Below are 14396 nucleotides of genomic sequence, written 5' to 3'. Positions count from 1 at the left end.
CTTGCCCCACAACCACAGCTTGCATCCAAGGAGTGAGAAATGGCTTCACAGTACTTTGAAGGACACAACTAGGCAGTGTAGGATCATGAAGGAAATGCTTAGCACCCAGATTTGCTCAACCTGACAGCTGTGCATCCTGAAACTTGCCTGTGGCCCTCACACATCTGCTGACCAGTGTTTCCCCCACTTCCTCTGCTGTTTTGGTGAAGGGAAAGGGTCTAAAAAGCACTAAGATCACAGCAGAATCGGTCCCTCATGCGTAGGAAAGCTGAACCTGGGGAGATTGGTGCTCCCTTCGAGGAAGGAGACCCCCAAAGTTGTGTGTGGAGTTGGATATTTGTCCTGATAAAGGATAGGTGTTACTACTGAAAGGAGAAATTGAGTGGATGGCATCTGCGTTGCCACAAAGTCTTGGGCAGGAGATACGTGGCAAACAAAAAACTAACTAGTATCCTCAGGTCACAAGTTGAGGTGAGTGAAGGAATTGTGCAGAGGGCTATGAGAGGCAGTACTGGTGGCTACAAGGTTCTCCTTCAAATGTGGGTGTCAGGAGGAGGGTGATAGGGTTAGGACAGGCCTCCCTGAAGAAGGTGAGGGGGTTAGGGCACATATCCCTTAGGAGGGGCCTTTGAGCTAAGAGGCAAACGAGAAAGAGAAGCCGACCTTACTGAAAGAGGCTAGAAAAAGGGTTTCAAGGACCAGCACAAGCACCTGTGGTGTGCCTGAGCAAAAGGTGACTGGTGGGGCTGGAGGGCAGTAGAGGAGAGCAGCCCCCCTTAGATAAGGACAGGGAAAGGGGGAGAGATCCAGTCACACAGGATCCCCTCCTCTGTGTTGTGTGTGTGTGTGTGTGTGTGTGCGCATGTGTGTGTGTATATCTCCGTGTGTCTATATGTGCATGTCTACACATGGACACTATTTTTTCTAGGAAGATGGCCTATACCTTTCATCAGATTTCCAATGAAATCAGTGATCCAAAAGAGCTCTAAGAAGTTCTCTGAATCAAAAATTGCCTTGACTCCGTCTACTAAAGCTTTAAAACAATTGTGCCAAATGATTGTTTTTCCCTTTGTGATTCCTGGAAGCTCTGAATTCTAAAGCAGAAAAGTGCAATGCTCAGTGGCATTCCTGGCTTTCTCCAAAGCTGCAGGTGCATAGCCAGGCGCAGGTGCATGCCAGGCTGCAGGTGATAGCAGTGTGTGGAGCACAGCATCCATGGAGATGGGAGGGACATGACAGGGTCTGGGCCGCCTCAAGAAGGCAGCCTCTTTCTCTGAGCTGCAGCAGAAGCTCAAGGCCACATGGATGAGGAATGGCACCTTTGTGGCAGTACCATCAGGTCCAGCCCTTGCTCCACTGGCAATGACCAGAGGTTTCTTTTCTGTCTGCAGCCTCCTCAATGCCAACAAGATCAACTGCCTGCGGGTGAACACCTTTCAGGACCTGCAGAACCTCAACCTGCTCTCCCTGTATGACAACAAGCTGCAGACCATCAGCAAGGGACTCTTTGCTCCTCTGCAGTCCATCCAGACACTGTGAGTACACTGCCCCAGCAGCTGGAGACCCCTAATACCAGCCTCAGAGAATACCCCAAAAGAGGACAGGCTGTGAGCACCTATGGGGTGATTTCTAGAGTTTGCAAGTGGGGTAGATGTAACTCAAAGAGCAAGTGTACCTGTGCCTCGTACTCAGGTAGGGCTTGACACCATGCTGAGGGCTTGCCCTGCTTTCAGACCTTTAAGCCTCCCACAACCCAGGAGGGAGGAACTACTATATTATCCCAGATTATGTATAAGGACTCCAAAGTACTGAGAAGTTGAGTAGCTTATTCAGGTTATGGCTAGTATGAACTATGCTCATAACCATAACAGCTGATGTGTTCTGAGCAATCTCCACCTCTGGGAGACTCCATTCGCTCCTGGTGATAGCTCCCTGCACCCTGCAAAGCCAGTTCTCTGATACAGGCTCTCTGGGGATACTTTACACACACACACACACACACATACACACACACACACACACACACACACACACACACACACACATTCCCAAGTATTGCTGGTATATATAAATATAAATGACATATAAGTGCAGATCTCAGTCTATGGTTTTAATGGCTTCAGGCACAGCCCCAGGTCTGCAATGAGCCTGGGGTCTCCTGGAGACCCTGGAAGTCATCTGGCACCTATTTCCCAGTAGTCAGAGTCGGAACCAATATAGAGTGAAAGCAGCTCTGTATTAAATGCTGACCACGTGCCAAGCTCCATGCTTAGTATTGCAGAGTTTTTCTTACTGCTCAGGGGAGGGGAGGCCCACAGGCATTCTCGTGATGATAAGGATAATAGCAACAATCCCTGCTACTATATATGGAACACCTACCATATGCCAGTCACCGTGCCAGCTGCTTTATGTGCCTGGTATGACCAAGCTTGGAGAAATAAAATGCATTTTACTCTAAATGTAAACTCTAAACCTTGAGGCTTGCATTGCCCGTCAGTTTGTGTGGGTGAGAGTGATTGGCAGAGGGTCCTGTCCCAAGTGGGGAGAGCTGGGAGGCTGATTCCCCAGACCAGATGCCAGCTACACCTGTGCTGCTTTTAGCAGACAGACAGCCCAGACCCCCTCTTTGAGTCCTCTCTCAGAGCAGTGTCCCTCCAGTGCTCCTGTGGAAATGAGGAAAGGGTCTGACACCAGTTCTCTAGGACCCAGCACCAGGCAGGGTGCTGGTGAAGCGAGGCACCACAGGTCACTCCTGATTAACAGTCCTCTCCCTCTTTCAGCCATTTAGCTCAAAACCCATTTGTGTGCGACTGCCACTTGAAGTGGTTGGCTGACTACCTCCAGGACAACCCCATTGAGACAAGTGGGGCCCGCTGCAGCAGCCCGCGCCGGCTGGCCAACAAGCGCATCAGCCAGATCAAAAGCAAGAAGTTCCGCTGTTCAGGTAATCAGGTTATGGGGGGCTGGGCATCACTTTCTGACTCAGAATACAGCAGCCCCAGAGAGGCCAATAATCCAATCTGGAGGACAGCGAGTGCTGTAATGGCTCCTGGGGAGCATCTTTGCAAATTAAATTGGGGGAATTCAGTTAGCCCTGCAGAAAACCAATTACCTTATGGATTTAAAATAAAACACACTCACACAATAAAGGCATGGGGGAGGGGCACACAGCTTTGGGGGAAACAGAACCCAGGCACAGTTGCTTCGGAGCTAGATGGAAAGAAGCTAGGAGACAGGGCAGACTTCCCAGACGTGCCCTTGAGAGGAGGCCAAGATTTATTAGGTAGTTTCTGAAGCAGACTCCCCAAATGGTAGATAGAGAAGTATAATCCAGGCCGGGCTGCAGTCCATACCATGATATGGTCCTCGACCACAGTGGGTTATATAGACTTTAGAAATACCTTCCTTAGCCCCTCCAAGCAGATGGCTGCTCTCTGGTGATACAGAGGACAGCAGAGCATGAGAGCAAAGCCTGTGCTTCCATGTCCAGCCCTCTCTAGAGACTGTCTTCCCCGCTACACCTCAGAGGACAGGTGGACAAACGGCAAGGAAATTCTCAACCCAGCTTGGAAAGAGAGGTGGCTCTGCTTGGCCAGTAGCTGGGTGAGCAGACAGTTAGACATTGCTATTATTCATGTCCTTTTCTACTGGGAATACATCGGAGCTGCACTGTGCTCTTATGAGAAACTGACAATAGGCAGTACTACGATGGGGTGAGCCAGTGCTCACAGTATGTGTCTCAGCAAGAACTGGGCTCCTAGCCACCTGAGTGAGTGCTCTGCAAGTGTGTTTTCCCAGGGACAGTGCCAGCACAGGGACTGGTCATGATGGGAGAGCAGTAGGCAACCTTCAGTTTTGTGCACAATAGCCTTGTCCTTTCATTCCAGTTTGTTCATTATGTGTCCACAGGATGATAAACTTTAGCTATTTTATTTGCAGAAGTAAATGCCTAGAGAGGATCTGGAGAGACCCCAAGGACATTGTGGCAGTATGAGCAGTTGGTGCCTAGTTGCCTTCCCCAGAGTAGCCATGTCAGTGATGAGGGTGATTCTTCACCTGTAAGGAGCACTGTGCCAAGCGTTCCTAGTTGATTTGTTTCTTCCACTAGTCCCCACTGATAGGAGAGGTCCTGTTCTACAGCAGAGAGAGCAGAGGGTTCCAAGGTGAAGGGCCACTCAAAGGTCGAAGTCAGCCACTAGTAGAAGCAGAGTCAGGCTCTAGATGTGCTCTCTCTTGACACCATGAGTGTCTGGCAGAGAAGGAAGTCCAGCAGCTTGAATGACTTTCTTCTGAGTCTCTTGGCTCTACTTCCACCCCAAACTCTTTCCTTGAATTCTTTCTGGGGCCTGGTAGCATCTCTAGGAAGAATGTTTGCTCCCAACACAGTGTCACCTATAGCACACCGTCCTTTCCCAGGACCTTCCCTCACAGGAGCCTTGTGCCCTCTCCCTGTACACCTTCCCAGCAAGTTAATTAGCTAGTTAGTAGTTCCCAAGGAAAGGGTGGATGAGAGGCAGAGGAGGGCCAGGCACCATCTGCTAACCTTGACTCTCAGTCTGGTGAGTGTCTTGCCAATATCCAGGACCTCAGATTGAGGTCTAGGCCCTGGGTGGCAGGGTAAGGATATGATCAGCCCTGGGTCCAAGGACTGTGCTTCCCAATAGCACCAGCTTGGCAGTGACCTAGCAATGACTGGGGACTGGGATAGTGGGTAAGAGGGTAGGGGTGGTGATCAGTAGGGAGCCAGGTAGGGGAACAGAAAATAGCAGGTAGAACTAGGAAACAAGAAAGCTAGTTTTAAATCTAGCTGTACTGCTACCTACCTATCTATCTACCTGTCTAACTTTGTGTTTGCAGCATTCCTATGTGGGGTAGAAGTGGTTAAAAGGGAGAGAGGGAAAAAAAAACAGGGAGAAGAGGGCAGGAGTCTTCAATTGACTTCGTCTAAAGTACCATTTTTTAAAAAATTCTAAGTAGAAAGCTTTTTCTTATAGAGGTGATGTTCAAAGCCCAAATGAGCCTGATTTACAGTATTCTGCATACTCTTTAGTAGTACAGAGGAATAGAGAAAGCTACCACTGAGCAATAAAGACCATGACTTTGAGAAACTCCAGGACCCACTCCTACCTTGGCCTTAGGGGATACAGAAACCATAGACCGAAAGCTTTGAGTTTCCACGAAGCTCCAGAAAGGGGAGAGGCAGATGACATGGACTAGAGTTGACAGATAATAACTCTGCATTTTACTTTCCCCTAAAAGCACCCCCTTGAAAAGACAGCTGATATGATTAGGAGCCAATTTGAGGGCTGCTCCTGGCTCAATGCAGAGCCCCTCCTTGGATAGGGCGTCTGGCTTCCCAGCCACTTTGCCTCTCTATCAGCTGCATCTGCTGTCCTGAACCGTGAGATCAGTTTAGGGGTAGATCATACCCACCAGAAGTAGTCTAACCATCAGATTAAGTCCTTCAGCACAGGCCCCACTGCAGGGAGCACTTGACAGCTGAAGGATGCTGCCGTCTTCTATCACACTCCCCTGCTTTGTATAAGAAGCCCTTCTTGGAAAAAGTACAGGGCCTGGAGTGTGGCTCAGAGACAGCATACTTGTCATGGACAAGGCCCTGGATTCCATTCCCAGCACCACAAAAAGAGAGACGGAGACAGAAACAGAGAGAGGAGAGAGGAGAGTGGAGAGCAGGAGAGAGAGAGAGAGAGAGAGAGAGAGAGAGAGAGAGAGAGAGAATGCCCGAAGAAGACAAACAGGAAGATACCTTACAGACTTCAGAGTTCATCCAATCCATTCTAGAGACAATTGAGAACCACACAATAGAAAGTTCTTAAGTTCTTTATTGTTTACTGCTGTACCTCTTAGAAAAGGAAAGCAAAGAGAATAAGGAAGGTTTTATTATTGTTATTATTATTATTATTATTACTACTACTACTACATTTTCTTTATTTCTGTGTGTGTTTATGTGTGGGTGCATGTATGCCACAGTGTAAGTGTGGAGACAAGAGGGCAACTTGTGGGACTCTATTCTCTCCTTCCACCATGTAGGACTTGGGGTTTGAACTCAAGTCATCAGCCTTGGTGGCAGGTGCCTTGACCCACTGAGCCATCTACCTGGCTCCCACAAGCAATTTCTAAAGCTTGAGAAACATGCCCTGCTCAGTAACTGAGGCCTGATCAAACTCAAAGATGAAATCCTAGAACCAGAGCGTTTACAGAACCCTGCAGCTCTAAGTGTCAAAATGTGATGGATCCCAGATTACCATTGCTGACTCTAGTGTATATCATGGGGAGAGAGTGAGAGAGGTGAAGGGGCCAGGCATAGGGATGGGCATAGTCTCTAACTGGTCCATCATTACAGACAACCCGTGCACTGGTGCAATGCTGTGAATGACAGCATCCTATCAATGAAACCAATTCCCAAAACACCTGGTAGAGGAGAGTGACCCTGTTCCTCCTATCAGTGGTCAGTCAGGGAGAGTCTGAGTCACCTGGCCGTGGCTCCATTCTCTTGGAGCTGTGCATATCTCCACCCCAATGCCAAGTGGAAGGAAGTCTGACCTATGGCAGACAGGCATATAAAGTGCATACATGGTCCTTTCACCTGAGTCCTTGGTTACCCAGAGCTCTCAGTACTGGGTCTACCTCACTCGCTCCCATGATACCCAGCCAGAGAAGAGATCTGAAAATCAAAAGGAACCCTAGAATTAGATGTCTTACCCTTGGGCTAATCAGTTATTCCCCTTACCCTTTCTTCTTCCTCTTAGTCTGATGAAGGCCCTTCATCAGAAGCCAGCCCCTAACCACTGTCCATTCACTGTCTCTAAGTATTCTTAGACCACAGTAACTATAGGCATCTCATTCCCAAACCTAGGTCCCCACTGGCTCCCCCATCTTTCTCTGCTAGGAAGATATGGTGTCTTTTCATTCCACACTCCTCCTCTACTAAACTTCAAACCATCTGGGCTGAATGGCTATCGTCAGTCTGAGGAGTCTGGGAACCCCTCAAGATACTGAGGAGACTCCTGAGTTATGGAAGAGTCAAGAGGAGTTTTTGTCTTAAGTGGAGATCCTGCTGGGCTAGACCAATGGAAACTGAACCATCTCTTTATTTAAAGGGATGGAGGAATGGATTATAATGGAGCCCCTCAGCCATTGAGGTCAACCCTATGTCACAAAACATATAGAAGACGCTTTGCTGACTTCATGTCATAGCAAATCACATGATGGGATGGAACAGATTTACAGGCTCAGTTCAGGGTCCAGATGCGGCTAATGTCCCTTCTGCCAGGATGTTCCTGGATATGGGTGTCTGATGGTTTCCCACCTGTTCCTGTCCTTTCTCCTGAGTCTCCCTGGGGCAGGACACAGGGAGTTGGGGCTTGTGTCTTCAGCAGGCAGCGATACAGTGGAACTCATTCCTGGTACTAATCACACTCAGTGGGGGCCTGCTCCGGCTTCCGCTTCTCCACGCTGCTTCCTCTGAGCGCTGCTGTCCTCTCTCTGAGCTGCTTCCTGACCTTGACTCTGACCAGTCGCCGTGGGGCTTTCCTTTGTGCTTGATCTAACCATGTGGTGGAACGATGGAAACGGAACATGGTTCTGTCAAGCACCGCGGAAAGCACCGCGCTCTCCTGCAGCATGGCCCGCCGCCACCACCGCTGGACTCCTCTCTGCTCTGGATCACCACGCCTGCCAGACCCACTTCTCCCAATCTTTAACTCACGGAGGGCATGGGGTTGGGAATCTCAAAAGAGTCAGGTACTGGGTAACGGGTTTAGAACACACTGAGGGCACATTAAGACTATCCGTATCTCCTACCCAAAATGGAGTCACCATACCTCGTCTGGTCTGATGTGACCCCAGGAACGATAGCTAAGTTCTAGCTTCCCATCTGAAGAATACAAATTTGCCCAAGGCATATGCTCCATTGTTTCATGGGAGAGTCCCAAGGTCTCCACATGGTAGCTAACCCAAAGGGTAATTCGTCCTGCTCGTGACCCTTACCACCACCTCTATTGGCATAGACGTCGTTTGAAGTGAACGTGAGCATGAGAACAGGTAAAATGGGCATGGGTCTGAGACTTTGAACTTGACCTGAAACTCCTTGTGAATTTGACTCTCACTCTTCATGAACATTTTGGCCCAGATCCCCATGAGAACTGACATCCCATCTGTTTCCTTGACCTTGGAACACAGTCAACACAGAGGTGCTAGGCTTCTTACCCAGTGCCCTTTCAGTGGCCAGGAGAGGTCTGTCCCGAAACTGGCAGTCTCTGACCATAGAGAAAGGGATCTTGGTGCCTTATCTCTTGTTATTTCTTGATAGATCCTGGGCCCAGTGTAATCAGAAGACTAGGTTGTTGGTTCTTGTGCTAGGGTCTTTAGCTCATCGGGTGAGTGAGAGCTAAGGTGGGAACACACCCAGGTTTAGAACCAGAAGCTGGATGATGCATCCCCATGAAGCTGTGTGGCTCTCACTGTTCCCTCTGTCAGGTCACCCCTCAGCAGGGCCCCATCCCCTGATGAGGAATGGCTGTCCCCTTGGACTCTGATCTTTTGAATACGCAGAGTGCTTACTATTGGTTGGGTACTGAATGACTTAGTCCATCACACTGTTGAATTTTCACAATGTGCTAAATCCCACTTTACAGATAAGGATATTGAGACTGAGATACTAATTTGCCCAGGGTCGTCTGGCTCTTTACTGGAGGTGCCTTACTTAGTTCTTCTCAACCTTCCCAGTTTTCCCATTCGCATTGCCTTGAAATGGAATCATTTTGAAATCCTTGACTTGAATTGATAAGGAGTTGAATTTTTTTTAAACATTCTCTTTCAAATTCACCCTCTTTATTAGAAATAACCTGAGAAAGAAAGAGAGAAAAACCATTGTTCAAACGACTCTTCTCTCTGGTAGGAGTGTACCAAGATCTCATGAGTGCAAGCAAACCCTCCAGGCTTCCCCTCCTTACTTCTGGCCCATGTCATGCCAGGGCCAGGCCTTGGTTATGAAATAATGATGGCACCCTTCCATCTGCACCTTCATGGTGCTGCCACAGCAGGCTCACGGCTGGGCTGTACCATGGACCTCTCCCTCTGCTGTCAGAGAGGTGGCTGTACTCATTGTAGAGTCCTGTAGATATAGCTACTGAGACAATTGTGTGCCCAACTGAACTCTTGCTGGTGTGTCCTAGTCTCTGGTGTCTCATTCCTCAGCCTTACCCAGGAGTGGATGTCTGTATGTCTGCAGTGCCCTTGATTGATTTGTCCCTTGGTTTGGCTGTGTCACTTTCTTTTCCAGCTGATAAACCTTGACAGGCCTTCATATTCCCAGAACACATCTTTCTGTGGTTCTTTCTCTCATTCCATCCATCTTAAGGATATTGAGGGTAGAGGAGAACTCTGTATACATGTGTTGGTTGTCCCTGCAGACCAGATAGTAATGAACTTATGACTTCCAGTCCACACACTAGCTGCCCAAGGGATGACACAAAATGCAGCCTGCCAACGGCTGCCACCCAACTCCACCCTGGGTCCCTGACTAGCTTCTGATTCTAGCTTAACCAAAGTCCATCTGAAGACTGGAAATGGGGACTCCCTGCTGTTCCCAGCCCCTGACCTTTTAGATGTTACACACTTCCCTCCCAGAAGTAGCTATAGGACAGGGGTATATTAAAAAAAAAAAAATCTTATTGCTGTGGATTTTCACTTTTTACCTTACCTCCATCTATTAAAGCTTGTCTGTGACTATGTACCAAGTGTCGTTGTTCTGAGCTGCCTAAACGAGGGGAGGAGGGCTGCAGGGGCAGAGGCAGGCAAAAACCAGGTGACATCTGCTGCTCTGAGACCCACTCTGGCTGGCGTTGAGTTTTATGGCCCGTCTTAAAACCCTCCAAGATCCCTCCTGTCTGAGTTTGTCCCAAAGAGGAGGTGCAACACCCTATTTCAGTGGTTCTCTTCTCCTAAGTATCTCTGGCAGTGACAAATATGCATTGAAATTGAAATTGACTTTTAAAGCTCTGGAAAAGTTAAAAATACTTTTGGGTAGTTATGAGCATTAGGCATAACAAATGGCTCCAAGGAACCCTGGGTAGCTTTCGTAATGAAATATGAAGTGACGGAGGTGGCATTTCAGGCTGGCTCTGACTGGGGAATGAACTTTTTCGGTTATGTACATACGCCGTCATTAACATTTCTGGTTCCCACTCATATAAAATATCACTTTCCGACCCCCTCGTTATTGCAAACCAGGGCAATAACAAAAACAGCAGGGGAAAAAAATGCTGGAAAGAACACATTAGTCCATCGAATCTAATTGCAAAATCATTTCATTAAAATGGGTCAGCGGCTCCACTGCAGAGGTCTGCCAGTTATAATCTAACAGTACTACTGAGAGCGATTCCTGCTAACTACAGACTGCTCTCACCTTGATTAAAACGAAAATGCATTTAATAGGCGGCCGTCCCCAGCCGGTGTACATCTGCTGGCTCGTGGTGAAGTGCAAACCGGGCTCCCCCCTGCCTCTCTGCCTTTGATCAGCAGTCAGGATTTCTCTGCTTTGCAAAGATTCCATTACAGACATGGTTTGAAGGGAAGACACCTATACACATGCAAAATGTCCCCTTCACACCATCACCATATGGCTCTACCAACACAAAACAGGATCGAGTTTTCACCTGGCAGGTGTTGCAAAATAACCTAACACTCTGATAAGACTGAGGAAAAATGGTATAGATCATAGTTATTTAGTGGGGTTGGTGCTAGCAGTCAAGGGCAAGAGATTTGCATAATATGTTGGACCAGGAAGCCACCTGCAAAACTGGGAGTATATGCGTGGGTTCTGTTTATACAAGTCTAGGGGTGCAAGGGGAGATGAAGGAAGAGGATGGGGAGGGCGTAGAGAGGAAAGGGAGGTGCATCCACGCTGCTGGTGCCCTGTCTGAGCTAGATAGTGTCACTTCAGAATGAAACATGCGTCAAGTTCATTCCTGATCAGCAGTGCCCACAGGAAGACATACGAGGGCATGGAAATCAAGAAGGAGGGAAGGGAGGGAGAGAGGGAAAGAGGCCGGCATCGCTCTGCCTCATCATAGCTCATTGGAGAAGAAACTCACTCGTCTACCTCCACCACAATGGACTTGATAGCTGTTGCTGGGGCATGGGGAGAAAGGTTCCATCACAAAGTACACTAAAGCATAGCACCAGTCCCATGGGCCCGCAGCAGCCTTCCCTCATCCCTTTGCCAAGCATAGCGAGCCCTATAGACCTCACCTTCCTCATCTGTAAAATGAAATTATAAACTCAGGGACTGAGAAATCACCCATTTGCAGTTTGGAGACTGGCACCTGGCTGCGAGTACAAGTTCAATAAATGTTAGCTATTGCCATCAGTTCCACTGGGGTTTCCATGGCCTGACGCCAGAGCATCAGCCACAAGATCAGGGAAATTCAGGCATAGAAGCACAAGCATTCATACATGCTTGCCTCTTTCCAGGAGACTCTGCCTCCTTGATTTGACTCTTATCGTCACACAAACCCCTGGCAAATAGGAACTAGGAAGCTACAAAGCCTGACCAAACCCAGGCCCTCTGCTGCTAAAACCTAGGGACTCTTCATACCCCAGGTTGCCACGCTGATGTCTCAAGTCATTCACTGAACATACCATGTTACCAGAAACACTTCAGAAATACACACAGGACACTCTGGAGCCAATGGATGTGCTATGGACAAGAATGGATTGAGCTCACATTTCATGCCTAGCAATGTGCTAAGGAAATGTGGGGGTGAGAGCATGAAGAAGCCGCAGTTCCATCTGTGAGCTCATGTCAGGAGAGCCACAGCTCCCTACTGCCACCAGCATAATTCATGGGCTCACAGAGGTCTGCCTAGCCACTCCCCCAGGGCATCTCTCAGAGACATCAGACTGTCAGACCCGTTACCATTACTGGTGACCTTGAAAGAAATGAAATTTTGAAAAAATATATCTTAGCACCAACTGTTAGCTCATGGGAACTGGCCCTTCATTATAGTTACAGAGAACTTCCTCTCTAACCAGAGGTCAAGTCTGACCCTCACCTGCATTTTTCTTGTTTTCACAGTGTTTAAAAGTTTGAATTCATTGCCAATATTTTTCAAATATCTATCTAGCTTCTCTTAAAACAATAAAACCAAGGACTCTCAGTGGGCTCTGTAATTCCCAAGCAACAGAATTTGTGGGTTCCAGTTCCCTCAGCGCTCAACTTTCATTGTGAAAATTGAGGCAAGATATCCATGAACACTTAGGACGGAATGAGTGCTGGCCTCCCTCCTTCACAAACTGCCTTCAAATCCTTCAAGGTCACTGAGTATGTGACCCTGTCTCATACCTCAGTCCCTGCCTTGAGTAGCCCCCATGAAATCTCTCCTCTCTGATTATGGTAGTCATCATGGAGCCAGGAATCCCTTCAGGTGTAGACAGGATTCTATGTACATGTCTCAGAGTATTTCTCTAAGTGGAGCATCCATGACATTAATCAACTTCAGTCCATGCCGTACAAAAGCATAAGAGCTCTCAGATTTGGAGCCTGGTTTCCTGGAGGATAGGAAGTGATGAATTGAATGGGGGGCTGGAGAGATGATGGCTCAGCAGTTAGCCACTGACTGCTCTTACAGAGGATCCAGCTTCAACTCCCAGCGCTCACATGGCAGCTAACAATCATCCATAATTCCAGTTCCAGGGAACCTGACACCCTCTTCTGACCTCTGTGGGCTTTGCATGACACGGGTACACTTACTTACATGCAGGCAATATGCTCATATACATAAAATTAAAAAAATAATAAAAAAGAATGTGACAAATGACAAAGACAGCCCGGAAAACAGCAGGACTAGGGTGGGAAGAATGGCAGCAGGATGACCAGATTGTCAAGGCAGTGATGTGACATCTGACACCTCACCTTGACACAACCAGGCCCCTCCTAATCCCATGCACACACGCAAACACTGCCCAACTCATCCAGCCATCTCACTCCCCACTCCTGCTACCCACAGCGTTAGACCCTGTACCAGGAGGCTCAAGGGATGCTGACACCCCCCTCTTTGGCTCACCTAGGCTCCGAGGATTATCGCAACAGGTTCAGCAGTGAGTGTTTCATGGACCTCGTGTGCCCTGAGAAGTGTCGCTGTGAGGGCACCATTGTGGACTGCTCCAACCAGAAGCTGGCCCGCATCCCAAGCCACCTCCCAGAATACACCACTGACCTGTAAGTCCTACCCTGCTCAGGAGCACCCTACCTGTCCTCACCTATCTGTACACATATCCAGTCACTGTAAGTCAACAAAGATGGCATCTCTGGAGATAGGCTCTGTCTTATGGGCACCCTTAACCATGCTCTGTGTAGGTTGCGAAGGATACCCAGGCATCCGTGGGCTGCTTGCTTGAGAGTAAAGACCATTCATTCATTCTACAAATGCTTTCTGAACACCCACTATAAGCCAGTCACTGTCTTAGACCCACCAACTTTTACAATGAAAAAAAAATAGTACCTGCTGACCCTAAGGAGCTTACAGTATCACCAGAAAAAATAGATACTGATTAAAAATTATAATTAAGAAAAAAGTCAGGGCTGGAGAGATGGCTCAGCAGTTAAGAGCATTGACTGCTCTTGCAGAGGACCTGGGTTCAATTCCTAACACCCACATGATGGCTAACAATTATCCTTAACTCCAGTTCCAGGGGATCCAACACCTTCTGACCTCCACGGGCATTGTATGACACGGGTGTACTTACATACATGCAGGCAATACACTCATACACAAAAAAATAATAAATGAAAATTTTAAAAAAGAAAAAAGTCAACCAGACTGGTTAAATATATCTGAGCCCCCTAACAGCCACCTAACTGAGGGACATTGATTTATTCAAAAAGGGATATGGATATGAGGATGATCTGGCTGTGATATCTGTCACACCATTGATCACTGGGGTTGGTCAGGCTGGTCTGACTGACCAGGCGAGTTCCCCTTCCTCACCACTCCAAATATTCCCCTCCCAAAGCTGTGCTCTAGATTGAAGAGAACAACCTTCCCTGATAGAAAAGGACCACACTTCTCTCCAGTGTATACAAGTAGCTACAGTGCCCTGCTAGAACATCCAGTCAAGCGCTCAAGACCCTAAAAAGGACAAGCTAACCAGGCGAGTTCCCCTTCCTCACCACTCCAAATATTCCCCTCCCAAAGCTGTACTCTAGATTGAAGAGAACAACCTTCCCCGATAGAAAAGGACCACACTTCAGTCCAGTGTATACAAGTAGCTACAGTGCCCTGCTAGAACATCCAGTCAAGCTTTCAAGACCCTAAAAAGGACAAGCTAGAACTTTCAGCTCGTTAGCGGATAAGGCACTGCCTATGGGAGCT

General features: G+C 48.1%; 1 protein-coding gene across 1 annotated transcript in view; it reads left to right on the top strand.

Moving 5' to 3' along the window:
- Slit3 (slit guidance ligand 3) overlaps positions 1 to 14396 on the top strand; it is a gene marked incomplete in the record, with an annotated part of 641662 nt that overhangs the window by 521696 nt on the left and 105570 nt on the right. Inside the window, 3 exon segments of the mRNA XM_008830158.3 lie at positions 1392 to 1535; positions 2781 to 2944; positions 13093 to 13243. Coding sequence (XP_008828380.1) covers positions 1392 to 1535; positions 2781 to 2944; positions 13093 to 13243 — 459 coding nt within the window.

Source organism: Nannospalax galili, unplaced genomic scaffold, assembly GCF_000622305.1.
Source record: "Nannospalax galili isolate Female #2095 unplaced genomic scaffold, S.galili_v1.0 scaffold1154, whole genome shotgun sequence".
Lineage (NCBI taxonomy): Eukaryota > Metazoa > Chordata > Mammalia > Rodentia > Spalacidae > Nannospalax > Nannospalax galili.
The sequence above is the reverse complement of the archived record's forward strand: the minus strand, read 5'-3'. Positions and strand labels throughout refer to the sequence as shown.